Raw genomic sequence first — 13,265 nt, 5'->3', positions numbered from 1 at the left:
TGTCCGTTGTACCCCGTAGAGAATGAAATCCGCACTGCGACTCCGGGAGGAGCTCCTCAGCCACAGGGAGACGATGGTTGAGGAGGATTCTAGCGACAGCTTTCCCAGTGGCTGATAACAGGGAGATTCTTCTGTAGTTGCCGCAGTCGGACTTGTCCCCTTTTTTTTAAAGATGGTCACGATTACTGCATCTCTGAGATCTCCTGGCATGCTCTCCTCCTTCCAGATGAGAGCGATGAGGTCATGCATTCGTGCCAATAGTGCCTCTCCACCATCTTTAGTGCCTCAGCGGGGATTCCATCCGCTCCCATTGCCTTGTTGTTTTCAAGCTGGCGGATGGCCTTTCCTACCTCGTGCAGGCCTGGGGTTTTGCTGAGGTGGTGGCGAGTAGCATGCTGTTGGATGAAGTCGAGGACACTCGAGTCAAAGACAGAGTCTCGGGTAAGGAGATCTTCGAAGTGCTCCTTCCAGCGGGTCCTGACTATCTCGGTGTCCTTGATGAGTGTCTCCCCGTTCTTGGCCAGCAGTGGGGTGCGGCCTTGGGTGTTTGGACCGTAGGTGGCCTTGACTGCGATGACAGTTGCTGAATCTCCTGTGCTTTCTCCACCCACCATCTGTTCTTTAGGCCGCGGGTTTTTGTTGGAACTCGGCCTTAAGCCGTCTGCAATGCTGCTTTAGGATGCTGCCTTAGGCTCAGAAATGCCCTGCTCTTGTGATTTATTAGCTCTTGGATCTCCTAGTCATTCTCATCAAACCAATCCTGGTGCTTTCTGGTTGAGTGACCAATCGTCTCTTCATGGGCATTGGTTATGGATGCCTGGAGGGCAGACCAAGCTCTGTGGGCACTCTGCGTCTCGGGGTCATCAAGTGACTCCAGGTTAGCCGTGAGGCGCTGACTGTTTAGGGCTCTCTTAGCTGGGTCTTTGAGTGCCCCGGCACCGACTCTCTTGTGGCACTACTTCTGCTGCCGTTGCCGCTTTGGGGCTATGCCAATGTTAATGATGGAACGGATTAGGCAGTGGTCCATCCAGCAGTCGTCAGCTCCTGTCATGGTGTGGGTGATGCGCACATCCTTGCGATCCCTGGCTTGGATGGTGCCATAGTTGAGCAGATGCCAGTGTTTGGAGCGAGGGTATTGCCACGATGTACTTGTCCCTCTGGCGGAACAGGGTGTTGATGATGACAAGGTCGTGCTCTAGGCATTTTGTCAGGAGTAGGGGACCACTGGAATTGGTTTTCCCTACCCTCTCTCTGCCGATCACGCCTCCCCAGAGGGCTGTGTCCTTGCCGACCCTGACGTTGAAGTCGTCGAGGAGGGTCAGTTTGCATCCGTAGGGACGCAGGACAGGGATTTTTTGAGGCTGGAGTAAAAGCCTTCCATCAACCTGTGGTGCAGTGTGTAGGCCACCAAGATGTTGGCTACAGCACTAGCCATCTGCCAGCCCTGACCTAAACACTGTCAAATCATATTTTCCTCTTTGAGTTAACTTTAATAGGGAAGTAAATATAAATCAACTAGTGAGCCAACTCTGAGTTAGTGTTAATAGACATATCTTTCATTATTAACTAATGTCCACAATTTTCTACTCTTTAATGTAGTTGAGGAAATGAAGCTAGCTAAGGCTATTTTAAGGACCAATTTGCATTGAAAAACATAGAATTGCATAATTTGTGCTAATAAAGAAAATGTAACTAGTTACTCACAGCAGCCCTCTGAATAAGCAATGCTGATGATAGGTAATGTTATGTATGTTAACTGGGTTTTACCTGCCACCGGAGGGCGTGACTGTCGGAGTCCTAATGGTCACTGGCAGACATGTGCAAGCCGTGTATATAATGTTGGCAGCCATGTTGAATCCTCACTTTGAGAGTAAATAAACTGGAGTAAGGTCATGCCTGAACTAGCTCACCGTACTTTAGCCTCGTGGAGTTATTCGATACTTAACAATTGGCGACGAGTTAAAAATACGAACTTTTACACAACCATGTCTGTTGGAATTTTGGAGAGATTCATGGAAAGGGAAGACTGGGAGGATTTCACTGATCGCCTCGACCAGTACTTCGTAGCCAATGGATTGGAAGGAACCGATAATGCAATTAAGCGCAGGGCGGTTCTCCTCATTGTTTGTGGGTCAAAAATTTATGGCATTATCAAGAATCTACTCTCACTGACTCGACCAATGGATAAGACTTACGATGAATTGTGTACGCCGGTTCGGAACCACTTTAAACAGAAGGAAAGCATCATCATGGCGCGGTATCGTTTTTATATACACAATCGCTCCGAGGGCCAGGACGTGGCGGAATTTGTCGCCGACCTGAGACATCTTGCTGGGCCGTGCAACTTCGGAGCTGCTTTGGAGGAAATGCTGCAGGACTTTTTTATGGTTGGCATTGGCCACGAGGTCATCCTTCGAAAGCTGCTAGCTGCTGAATCTCTAGACCTGAGCAGGGCCATCACGATCGCCCAGGCATGCATGTCCATGGACGAAAACTCAAAACAGATATCTTCCCAGCATTGAAACTCACCAGCAAGTACTGTGCATAAAATAATATCGTCGGCAGGCAGAGTTGCACATGGCAGGGCCTACTCATCCGTGTTCGTACGACCTGTAACTGTTCAAAGTCCACCATCGGGGGTGAATCAAATCTCGCCTTGTTGGCATTGCGGGGGCTATCATCGGGCCCATCAATGCCGATTCAAGCAATATGTGTGCAAAGGCTGTGCAACAATGGGACACCTTCAGTGAATGTGTCCACAACCGAGCAAGCGTGCTGAGACACATCACGTGGCTGAGGATGATCGATCCAGCATGGATCAAGCTGCACAGGCAACTCAACCTGAGGTACAGGACGAAGAAGTGTATGGGGTACATTCTTTTACTAAAATCTTCCGATAATGCTGGAAGTTAAATTAAATGGGGTTCCAGTATCCATGGAATTAGACACGGGTGCGAGTCAGTCAATAATGAGCCAGAGGGCTTTCGAAAAGCTGTGGGACACGAAGGCAAAAAGACCCAAACTGAGCCCAATCAATAAGAAGCTACGAAACTACACCAAAGAGCTCATAACAGTCATTAGCAGCACAGCAGTAAAGGTATCGTACGATGGAGCTGTGCATGATTTATCGTTGTGGATCGTTCCAGGCAATGGCCCAACGCTGTTTGGCAGAAGTTGGTTTAAGAAAATTAAATGGAACTGGAACGATATTAAAGCCTTATCATCAGTGGATGATGCTTCGTGTGCTCAAGTGCTGAGCAAGTTTCCCTCGTTGTTCGAATCAGGCATCGGCAACTTCACGGGAGCCAATGTGCCGATCCACCAAGGCCCAGATGCAAGACCCGTCCATCACAAGGCTCCGGCGGTTCCGTACATGCTGAGGGAGAAGGTCAAGATCGAACTGGACAGACTTCAACGGGAAGGAATCATATCACCAGTCGAGTTCAGTGAATGGGCTAGTCCAATTGTTCCGGTGTTGAAAAGTGATGGAACGGTCAGGATCTGTGGCGACGACAAGGTAACGATCAACCGAGTCTCAATACAGGATCAGTACCCGTTACCCAACCTGTTTGACGACCTGTTTGCAATGCTAGCGGAGGGAAGTTATTCACCAAATTGGACCTGACCTCCGCATACATGACACAGGAGCTGGTTGAATCTTTGAAAATACTGACGTGCATCAACACACACAAAGGGCTGTTTATATGCCACAGATACCCTCTTGGAATTCACTCGGCGGCAGCCATATTTCAGAGAAACATGGAGAGTTTGCTGAAGTCCGTCCCGAGAACAGTCATGTTCCAAGATGACATCCTGCGACGCCACCGAACACCTGCACAACCTGGAAGAGGTTCTACATCATCTGGACAGAGTGGGACTCAGGCTAAAATGCTCCAAGTGTGTTTTCATGGCACCAGAAGTCGAATTCCTGAGGAGAAAGATTGCATCAGATGGCATCAGGTCTACGGACTCGAAGACAGAGGCCATCAAGAATGCACCCAGACCCCAGAGTGTGACGGAGCTGCGTTCGTTCCTGGGTCTTCTCAACTATTTCGGTAACTTTCTACCTAGTTTGAGCACATTGCTAGAGCCCTTGCACATGTTGCTGAGAAAGGGTAACGACTAGGTTTGGGGCAAATCTCAAGACAGAGTCTTTGAGAAGGCCAGGAACCTGCTATGTTCCAATAAATTATTGGTACAATATGACCCATGTAAGCAGTTAGTGCTGGCCTGCAACGCCTCATCATATGGAGTCAGTTGTGTGCTCCAGCAAGCCAATGTATCAGGCAAACTCCAACCAGTTGCATACGTGTCCAGAAGTCTGTCTAAGGCTGAAAGAGACTATAGTATGGTAGAGAAAGAGGCTTTAGCATGCGTACATGGGGTTAGGAAAATGCACCAATACCTGTTTGGGCTTCGGTTTGAGCTTGAAACAGACCACAAGCCGCTCATTTCATTGTTTTCTGAGAGCAAAAGTATAAACACCAAGGCCTCATCCCGCATCCAAAGATGGGCACTGACATTATCCGCTTATGATTATGTCATCCACCACAGACCAGGCACTGAAAACTGTTAATGCGCTTAGCCGGCTACCATTACCCACAACCAGGGTGGAATTGCCACAGCCCGCAGACTTGCTGCTGGTCATGGATGCCTTCGAGAGCGAGGGGTCACCCGTCACGGCTCGCCAAATTAGGAGCTGGACCAGCCAGGACCCTGTACTGTCAAGTGTAAAAAATTGTGTCCTAAATGGAAATTGGTCTGCCATTCCCAGGGAAATGTAGGATGAAATTAAGCCTTATAGCCGATGCAAAGATGACCTGTCTATTCATTCTGATTGTCTGTTATGGGGTAATCGTGTTATGCCAAAAAAAGGCAGGGAAACTTTTGTGAGATTTACACAATACCCACTAGGCATTGTCATGATGAAAGCCATTGTCAGGTCTTACGTTTGGTGGCCCGGCATTGACTAGGACTTGGAGTCATGCGTGCATCAGTGCAACACTTGCATGCAATTGAGTAACGCACCTGTGGAGGCTCCGCTGAATCTGTGGTCACGGCCATCCAAACCGTGGTCAAGGATCCACAAAGACTTTGCCGGCCCATTTCTCGGCAAAATGTTTTTAGTGGTAGTGGATGCTTACTCCAAATGGATTGAATGCGTAATTATATCATCCAGCACATCCACAGCCACTATTGAAAGCCTCCGGGCTATGTTCGCCACCCATGGCCTGCCCGATGTCCTTGTCAGCAACAACGGACCGTGTTTCACCAGTTCAGTGTTCCATGAGTTTATGACCCGTAATGGCATCAAGCATGTCAGGTCTGCCCCTTTCAAACCCGCGTCTAACAGTCAAGTGGAGTGGGCTGTCCAAACCATTAAGCAGAGCCTAAAATACGTGACTTCCTACAGACCCGCTTGTCCTGCATTCTGCTCAGTTACCGGCCGAGACCCCACTCACTCACTGGGGTCCCTCCTGCCGAGCTGTTAATGAAGAGAGGCCTCAAAACCAGGCTCTTCCTTGTACACCCGGATCTCAATGATCATGTCGAAACCAGAAGACAACGGCAGCAATGGTACCACGATCGCACGGCCGTATCACGTGACATTGCTGTTCATGACCCTGTGTTTGTCCTGAATTATGGTCATGGTCCAAAGTGGGTTGCTGGCACGGTTTTGGCCAAGGAGGGGAACAGGGTGTTTATAGTCAAACTGTTAAATGGCCAAACGTTCAAGAGGCACTTCGACCAAACCAAACTGTGATTCATAGACAACCCAGAACAAATTGAAGATGACATCATCATCGACCAAACAACACAAATCCAACCATCAGTTGACCCTTGTGTCATTCACGAAGACGAACCGACCATCCTCGATAGTACTGTCAGACCGACTGTTCCGCAATGCAGCAATGGTCCTATTAACTCACCCAAGCTAGGGTTCGAACTGAGAAGATCAACCAGGGAGCGGAAGGCCTCGGACCATCTCAACTTGTAAATACAAGCTGTACCAAGAATTTTGAGGGAATGATGTTATGTATGTTAACTGGATTTTACCTGCCACTGGAGGGTGCGACTGTCGGAGTCCTAATGGTCACTGGCAGACACGTGCAAGCTGTGTATATAATGTTGGCAGCCATGTTGAATCCTCACTTTGAGAATAAATAAACTGGAGTAAGGTTATGCCTGAACTAGCTCACCGTACTTAGCCTTATGGAGTTATTCGATACTTAACAGGTAAAATGTTTGCACTGACAGAACACAGTGGCAGATTTGAGCAGATGTGTGGAATCTAGTGACATCCCACCTCTTCCTCTCTTAGTCTGGCCCCTACCTGATCCCTGAAATCAGCCAAAATGCAATCCAACTCCTGGTGACAGCTGATTCATTGAAATGAATGAGGGTAAAGCTAACAAGTCACCATTGTTGATACAGACCAGGGAACCGTGAGGAAGAAATAAACGTAAACTATAAAAAATTTTGAAATGGTATCATTTATTACATAATTAAATAGTGTCTGACTTATTAGCTGTAACTTCATTCATTTCAATGTATCAGCTGCCTCTGGGAGCTTGGTCAGAGATCTTCTCTGACAAGCTGGGGGTTTAGGTTGACTGGAGGTTGGGGAGTGAACCTTAAGTGTCAGTTTGACTTAATGGTAACACCCTTATCGCTGGGTGATGAGATTATGGATCCAAGCTTCACTCCAGGCCTTGAGCACGTAATGTAGGCTAACACTTCAGTGCAGTACTGTGTGATATCATGTAATGCGCCCAATTAAGTAGCCTATTGCTTGATTTAAGAGGTTGACAACTATGTGGCCCCGGCTTTCCACCTCCCCTCCTCAATTGGGGTGAATCTCCAGCAGGGCAGCACAGTGCTGGAGGTGCCCCACTGACCCTGGCCGTATTTCCAGAACCGGATCATTTGAATACAGGAAGCGGGTTTCCTGATTTTGGCTGGGGAGTTGTGTCAGCTTTGACGTGGAAAGTTGCTGTGTGAGTCCTTGGGGGAACCATCTGCAGTGGGAGAAGAGGTGGTCAGTGAGTTGCCTGTTTTACAAAATATTTGTTGCTGCCAATCTAGATCTTTCTTCAGTGCAAAAGCTAGCCAATAAAAAAGTGCTCATTAGGGACTGCTGAGTCCTGTTGAGGTTAATCATATGCAACTCTAGTCGGAATTCACAGAGAGGATGGAAATGAAAATGAGTCGAAGCTCATATTTCGACCTATAAGCCAGTTATACGGAAGAAGGATAAATTTTGAAGTAGCAGCATTGTTAGTACTTACTGCTTAAAAGTAATTGAATTGTAACTAATAATTTTATGAATTCTTTTAAGAGCAATTAGATGGAAAATAATTGGGAGCAAGGAAGGAATGTGTTCAAATTCCTGATGTATCTCTGGTGGGTGAAGTTCTGCACCAGGAGCGCAAATTCAGAAAATTAATCCTGTGGCTCCGTCCACTGTCTTGTCCTAATAAAAGCGAACAGATAAATCATTCAATAATTGTGTGCATTTGTCTTGATTGTATGGAGTTAAAAACTGCTTGAGTATACACAATAAAAGCACACTAAATTTATAGATATGTCTGTAAATAATCTTTCCCAAATTCACTGGGAGGCAAAACTAGTTACACTTTTCTGAAATCTCAACATGATAATGTTCATTGTATTTACTGAGCCAGCTGTCTTCTTTGTTGTCAGGTTCTTGAATCAGAGTCTTGTTGCTCATTGTAACTGGCTCTTCTCTTCATCAGGCTGCGGATGGAGTGAGGTGAGTGGTGTTGATTTGTTGATCAGCATTTTGCTCAAGAGAATAAAGGGTTTGGATGATCTTTCAGCGAAGCAACAGCCCTCACCTCCCTCTATCTGCAGAGTATTGAATTAACTTTTAGATCCTGGATTTTTTTTCTCGGGATGTGGATGATACTGGCAAGGCAGTACATATGTCGCCCATCCCGAGTTAGCCTGAGGGCTTTAAGAGTGAACCATGTAAAACGGAGTCCTGCCCACGAGTCACCAAATATTTAAAATTCAATTGCAGGTTGCGATTTGACCCCATGACCTTTGGGTGGTTAGCCCAGTATCATAACCTCGAGGCTACCAGATCTGTAAACTACTGACCTTTTTAACCTTTGCCTCCTTCAGCTTTTCCAAAGCAAGTTTGATCTTGTCAGCTTTTGCCCGGGCCTCTTGTTCCTCCTGCAAAAAAAAAAACGGTTATGATTTATGGAAAAGGTGGTAGATTCAATATAAATTTTGGCCAGCAAGAAAATACTGAAACCTTTTTTCCTTTCTGAAGTATGTGATTTTTAAATGTTATCATTTTTTCCCTTTCCATGACCAAAAGGCAGTCAGAGGATCTGCTCACAAGCCTCTTTAGATAGAATTTTTTTTTAACCCCGGTCCCCCCTGCCCATCCCCACTCCGATGAGTGGGGGAGGGTCGGGGGAGGTGATAGTCGGGGGCAGGGGGGAATAAAGTATTGGTGCCAGACAATCTGACCCCAAACCTGCCCCTTTAAATTTTAAAGTGTAAAAATCAAGCCATGGACAAGGTTCCCCGCAAAAGGCCTAATTAACATGCCAACGTCGCGGCCTGATGATATAATCGGTGCTGCGACTTAAATCTAATAGTACGTGTTGTGTATCTGTAAAGCATGCATTCCCATGTTCCGCCACCAGGGAGTGCATCCGCTGAAGTCCCAAGGGATCCCAGCATCCCTTAGAAACACTGTATATAAGCCGATCCCTAAGGCCTATTCCTCACTCTGGGGTGTCTTAATAAAGACTGAGGTCACTGTTACTTTAACCTCCCTGTGTGCAGTCTCATGTGTGTTAGGAACACAATAACTGGCGATGAGTATACGAATCCAACGCAAAGATGCAGCAAACTGTGGGCATCCTGGAGAAGTTCTCTGAGGGTGAGGACTGGGAAGCCTATGTTGAACGGCTAGACCAGTACTTTGTAGCCAATGAGCTGGACAGAGAAGGAAGCGCTGCAAAAAGGAGAGCGGTCCTCCTCACGGTCTGCGGGGCACCGACTGACAGCCTCATGAAGAATCTTCTGGTTCCGGTGAAACCCACAGATAAGTTGTATGAGGAGCTGTGTACACTGGTTCTGGAGCATCTTAACCGGAGAGAGAGCATGCTGATGGTGAGGTATCGGTTCTACACGTGCCAGCGATCTGAAGGTCAGGAAGTGGCGAGCTACGTCGCTGAGCTAAGGCGACTTGCAGGACAATGTGAGTTTGATGGCTACCTGGAGCAGATGCTCAGAGACTTTTTTGTACTGGGCATTGGCCACGAGACCATCCTACGAAAACCTTTGACTGTAGAGACACCGACCCACAGTAAGGCCATTGCGATAGCACAGGCGTTTATGTCCACCAGTGATGACACCAAACAAATCTCTCAGCACACAAGTGCTAGCAATGTTCATAAATTAACTGGAAATGTGTTTACGAGCAGAAATGTACAGGGCAGAAACCACAAGTTTGCAACTGCCAGCAGGCCTCAGGTGACCCAGATGACACAGAGTCCACAACAAAGGATGAATGCAAGGCAATTCACAGCTTGTTGGCGTTGTGGAGGCTTCCATTCAGCCTATTCATGCTGCTTCAAAGGGTATGTTTGCAAGAGATGTGGAACAATGGGGCACCTCCAACGAGCTTGCAAACAAGCTGCATGCTCGGCAAAACCTGCTAACCACCACATGGCAGAGGAAGATCGGTCCATGGTGGATCAAAGCAATTTCAAGCCTCAGAGAGAGGAGGCAGATGCTGAAATACCCGGGATGCACACATTTTCGATGAAATGTCCACCTATAATGCTAAATGTAAAATTGAATGGCTTACCCATAGCCATGGAACTAGACACTGGCGCTAGCCAATCCATCATGAGTAAAAAGATGTTTGAGAGACTGTGGTGCAACAAGGCTAGCCCTGAGCCCCATCCACACGAAACTGAGAACGTACACCAAAGAGCTCATCACTGTCCTGGGCAGCGCCATGGTCAAGATCACCAACGAGGGCACGGTGGATGAACTGCCACTCTGGATTGCCCCAGGCGACGGCCACACACTGCTTGGAAGGAGCTGGCTGGGCAAAATCCGCTGGAACTGGGATGACATCCGAGCGCTATCACATGTCGATGAGGCCTCATGTACCCAGGTTCTTAACAAATTTCCTTCCATTTTTGAGCCAGGCATTGGAAACTTTTCCAGGGCGAAGATGCGGATCCACTTGGTCCCAGAAGCATGACCCATTCACCACAAGGCGCGAGCGGTACCTCACATGATGAGGGAGAGAGTGGAAATCGAGCTGGACAGGCTGCAACGCGAAGGCATCATCTCCCCAGTGAAATTTAGCGAGTGGGCCAGCCCAATTGTTCCAGTACTCAAAAGTGATGGCGCGATCAGGATTTGTGGCGATTATAAAGTAACTATTAATCGTTTCTCACTATAGGACCAATACCCATTACCTACGGCAGACGACCTATTTGCGACGCTGGCAGGAGGCAAAACGTTCACCAAGCTCGACCTGACTTCGGCCTATATGATGCAGGAGCTGGAGGAGTCTTCGAAGGGCCTCACCTGCATCAACACGCACAGGGGACTGTTCATCTAAAACAGATGTCCGTTTGGAATTCGGTCAGCTGCAGCGATCTTCCAGAGAAACATGGAGAGCCTACTCAAGTCGGAGCACGCACGGTGGTTTTTCAGGACGACATATTGGTCACGGGTCTGGGGTGGTGTCGTTGATCCTTTGGGTGTGTGTTGTGGGCTCGAAAAAGGTGGTGTCTGCTGTGGGTTGTTCAGGGCAGTCTGTGAACCGCAACCTCGTTTGGTCCAGCTGTTTTCTGCAAATTTGTCCATTGTCTAGTTTGACTACAAACACCCTACTCCCTTCTTTAGCGATCACCGTGCCCGCGATCCACTTGGGACCATGTCCATAGTTTAGCACATACACAGGGTCATTCAGTTCAATTTCCCATGACACAGTGGCATGACCATCGTTTACATTTTGTTGCTGCCACTTGCTCTCTACTTGATCATGCAGGTTGGGGTGAACCAGCGAGAATCTGACTTTAAGTGTCCTTTTCATGAATAGCTCAGCCAGGGTCACCCCTGTGAGCGAGTGGGGTCTCGTGCGGTAGCTGAGCAGTACTCGGGACAGGTGGGTTTGGAGTTAGCCTTCTGTGACTTGTTTAAGGCTCTGTTTGATTGTACTGTCATCCCATCCTCGTCGGCAGTTATTGTGTTGCAAGAGCTAATCAAGCCGTTCCAGCGGCGCAAGGATGAGCTGTCCATTCAGGCAGACTGCCTGTTGTGGGGTAACCGTGTAGTACTACCCAAAAAGGGCAGGGAGACGTTCATCTCAGATCTCCACAGCACACACCGGGTATAATAATGATGAAAGCGATAGCCAGATCCCACGTGTGGTGGCCCGGTATCGACTCTGACTTAGAGTCATGTGTACAGCAATGCAGCGTGTGTACTCTGTTGAGCAACGCGCCCAGAGAAGCACCACTAAGTTTGTGGTCCTGGCCCTCCAGACCATGGTCGAGGATCCATGTTGACTATGCGGGCTTGTTTGTCGGTAAAATGTTCCTGGTGGTGGTGGATGCTTTTTCAAAATGGATTGAACGTGAAATAATGTCGGGAAGCACTGCCACCGCCACCATTGAAAGCCTGAGGGCCATGTTTGCCATCCAGGGCCTGCCTGACGTACTGGTCAGTGACAACGGGCCATGTTTCACCAGTGCCGAATTTAAAGAATTCATGACCCGCAATGGGATCAAACATGTCATCTCGGCCCTGTTTAAACCAGCCTCCAATGGACAGGCAGAGCGGGCAGTACAAACCATCAAACAGAGCCTCAAATGAGTCACAGAAGGCTCACTCCAAACCCGCCTGTCCCGAGTACTGCTCAGCTACCGCACGAAACCCCACTCGCTCACAGGGGTGCCCCGGCTGAGCTACTCATGAAAAGGACATTTAAAAGCAGACTCTCGCTGATTCACCCCAACCTGCATGATCAGGTAGAGAGCAGGCGGCAGCAACAATGGTCGCACCACTGTGTCACGGGAAATTGATCTGACTGACCCTGTGTATGTGCTAAACTCTGGACATGGTCCCAAGTGGATCGCGGGCACGGTGATAGTTAAAGAAGGGAGTAGGGTGTTTGTAGTCAAACTAGACAATGGACAAATTTGCAGAAAGTACCTGGACCAAACAAGACTGTGGTTCACAGACTGCCCTGGACAACCCACAGCAGATACCACCTTTTTCGAGCCCACAACACACACCCAAAGGATCAACGATACCACCCCGGACCAGGAAATCAAATGCATCTGGCCCAACAGCCCAGCAAAGCCACGCTCACCCAGCAGCCATGCAAGACCAACAACATGCTAGTCCAGCGAGGGCACAGCCAACACACCAGAACAGACATTTGTACCGAGGTGGTCCACCAGGGAAAGAAAGGCTCCCGACCGCCTTACCTTGTAAATAGTTTTCATTTTGACTTTGCGGGGGAGTGATGTTGTGTATCTGTAAAGCATGCACTCCCATGTTCCGCCACCAGGGAGCGCATCCCCTGAAGTCCCAAGGGATCCCAGCATCCCTTGGGAACACTGTATATAAGCTGGCCTCTAAGACCTGTTCCTCACTCTGGAGTGTCTTAATAAAGACTGAGGTCACTGTTACTTTAACCTCCCTATGTGCAGCCTCATCTGTGTTAGGAACACAATAGTACGTGAGGAGGAAACTCGACCTGTTGGACTCTGGGCAATCGATCCAAGGTGGGAGCTGCTGACTCTTCAAGGTAAGTGGCTCTTTTCGCATTCCTTATTGGTCAAGTGGAGCAGGAATGGCAGTCTCCATCATCACCCGCCCCCCCACCCCCAGCTCTCTCGATCTTCAGCATCAGCCCCCCCCCCCCCAGGCCTCTCCATCATCAGCCTCCCCCCAGGCCTCACCATCAATAGTCTCCCCCCAGGCCTCTCCATCTTCAGCTTCCCCCCAGTCCTCCTGATCATGGTCCGGAGCTGATGCTCCCTTCCCTGTGCCAAGGACAGTTCACAAGGGTCCCCGGCTGTGGCTTCCTGTCGCTAAAATTCCCTCCCGCCCATTGGCCAGGCTGTCCCTTTGGCTGGCTGCCTGGTGGGAGGTGGCACAACAATATGCCAATAAGAACTTGCCATTAAGATTGGCAGGGCCTCCTCGTCCCCGGCTTTGCTGGGTTCCCTGCACCCTCCCCGCTT

The 13,265-nt window shown here is 48.6% G+C and overlaps 1 protein-coding gene across 7 annotated transcripts in view; it reads right to left on the bottom strand.

Moving 5' to 3' along the window:
• The window catches only part of apbb1ip (amyloid beta (A4) precursor protein-binding, family B, member 1 interacting protein), a 213,393-nt gene that overhangs the window by 113,753 nt on the left and 86,375 nt on the right, over positions 1-13,265 (bottom strand). For all 7 annotated transcript variants that reach the window (XM_070881446.1, XM_070881453.1, XM_070881451.1 and 4 more), the window contains exon 5: positions 8,125-8,202. In XM_070881446.1, coding sequence (XP_070737547.1) covers positions 8,125-8,202 — 78 coding nt within the window. The remainder of the gene's footprint in view (positions 1-8,124; positions 8,203-13,265) is intronic.

This window comes from Pristiophorus japonicus, chromosome 5, assembly GCF_044704955.1.
Source record: "Pristiophorus japonicus isolate sPriJap1 chromosome 5, sPriJap1.hap1, whole genome shotgun sequence".
Taxonomy (NCBI): domain Eukaryota; kingdom Metazoa; phylum Chordata; class Chondrichthyes; family Pristiophoridae; genus Pristiophorus; species Pristiophorus japonicus.
Note: the sequence above shows the minus strand (reverse complement) of the source record. Positions and strands in the feature narration are given on the sequence as shown.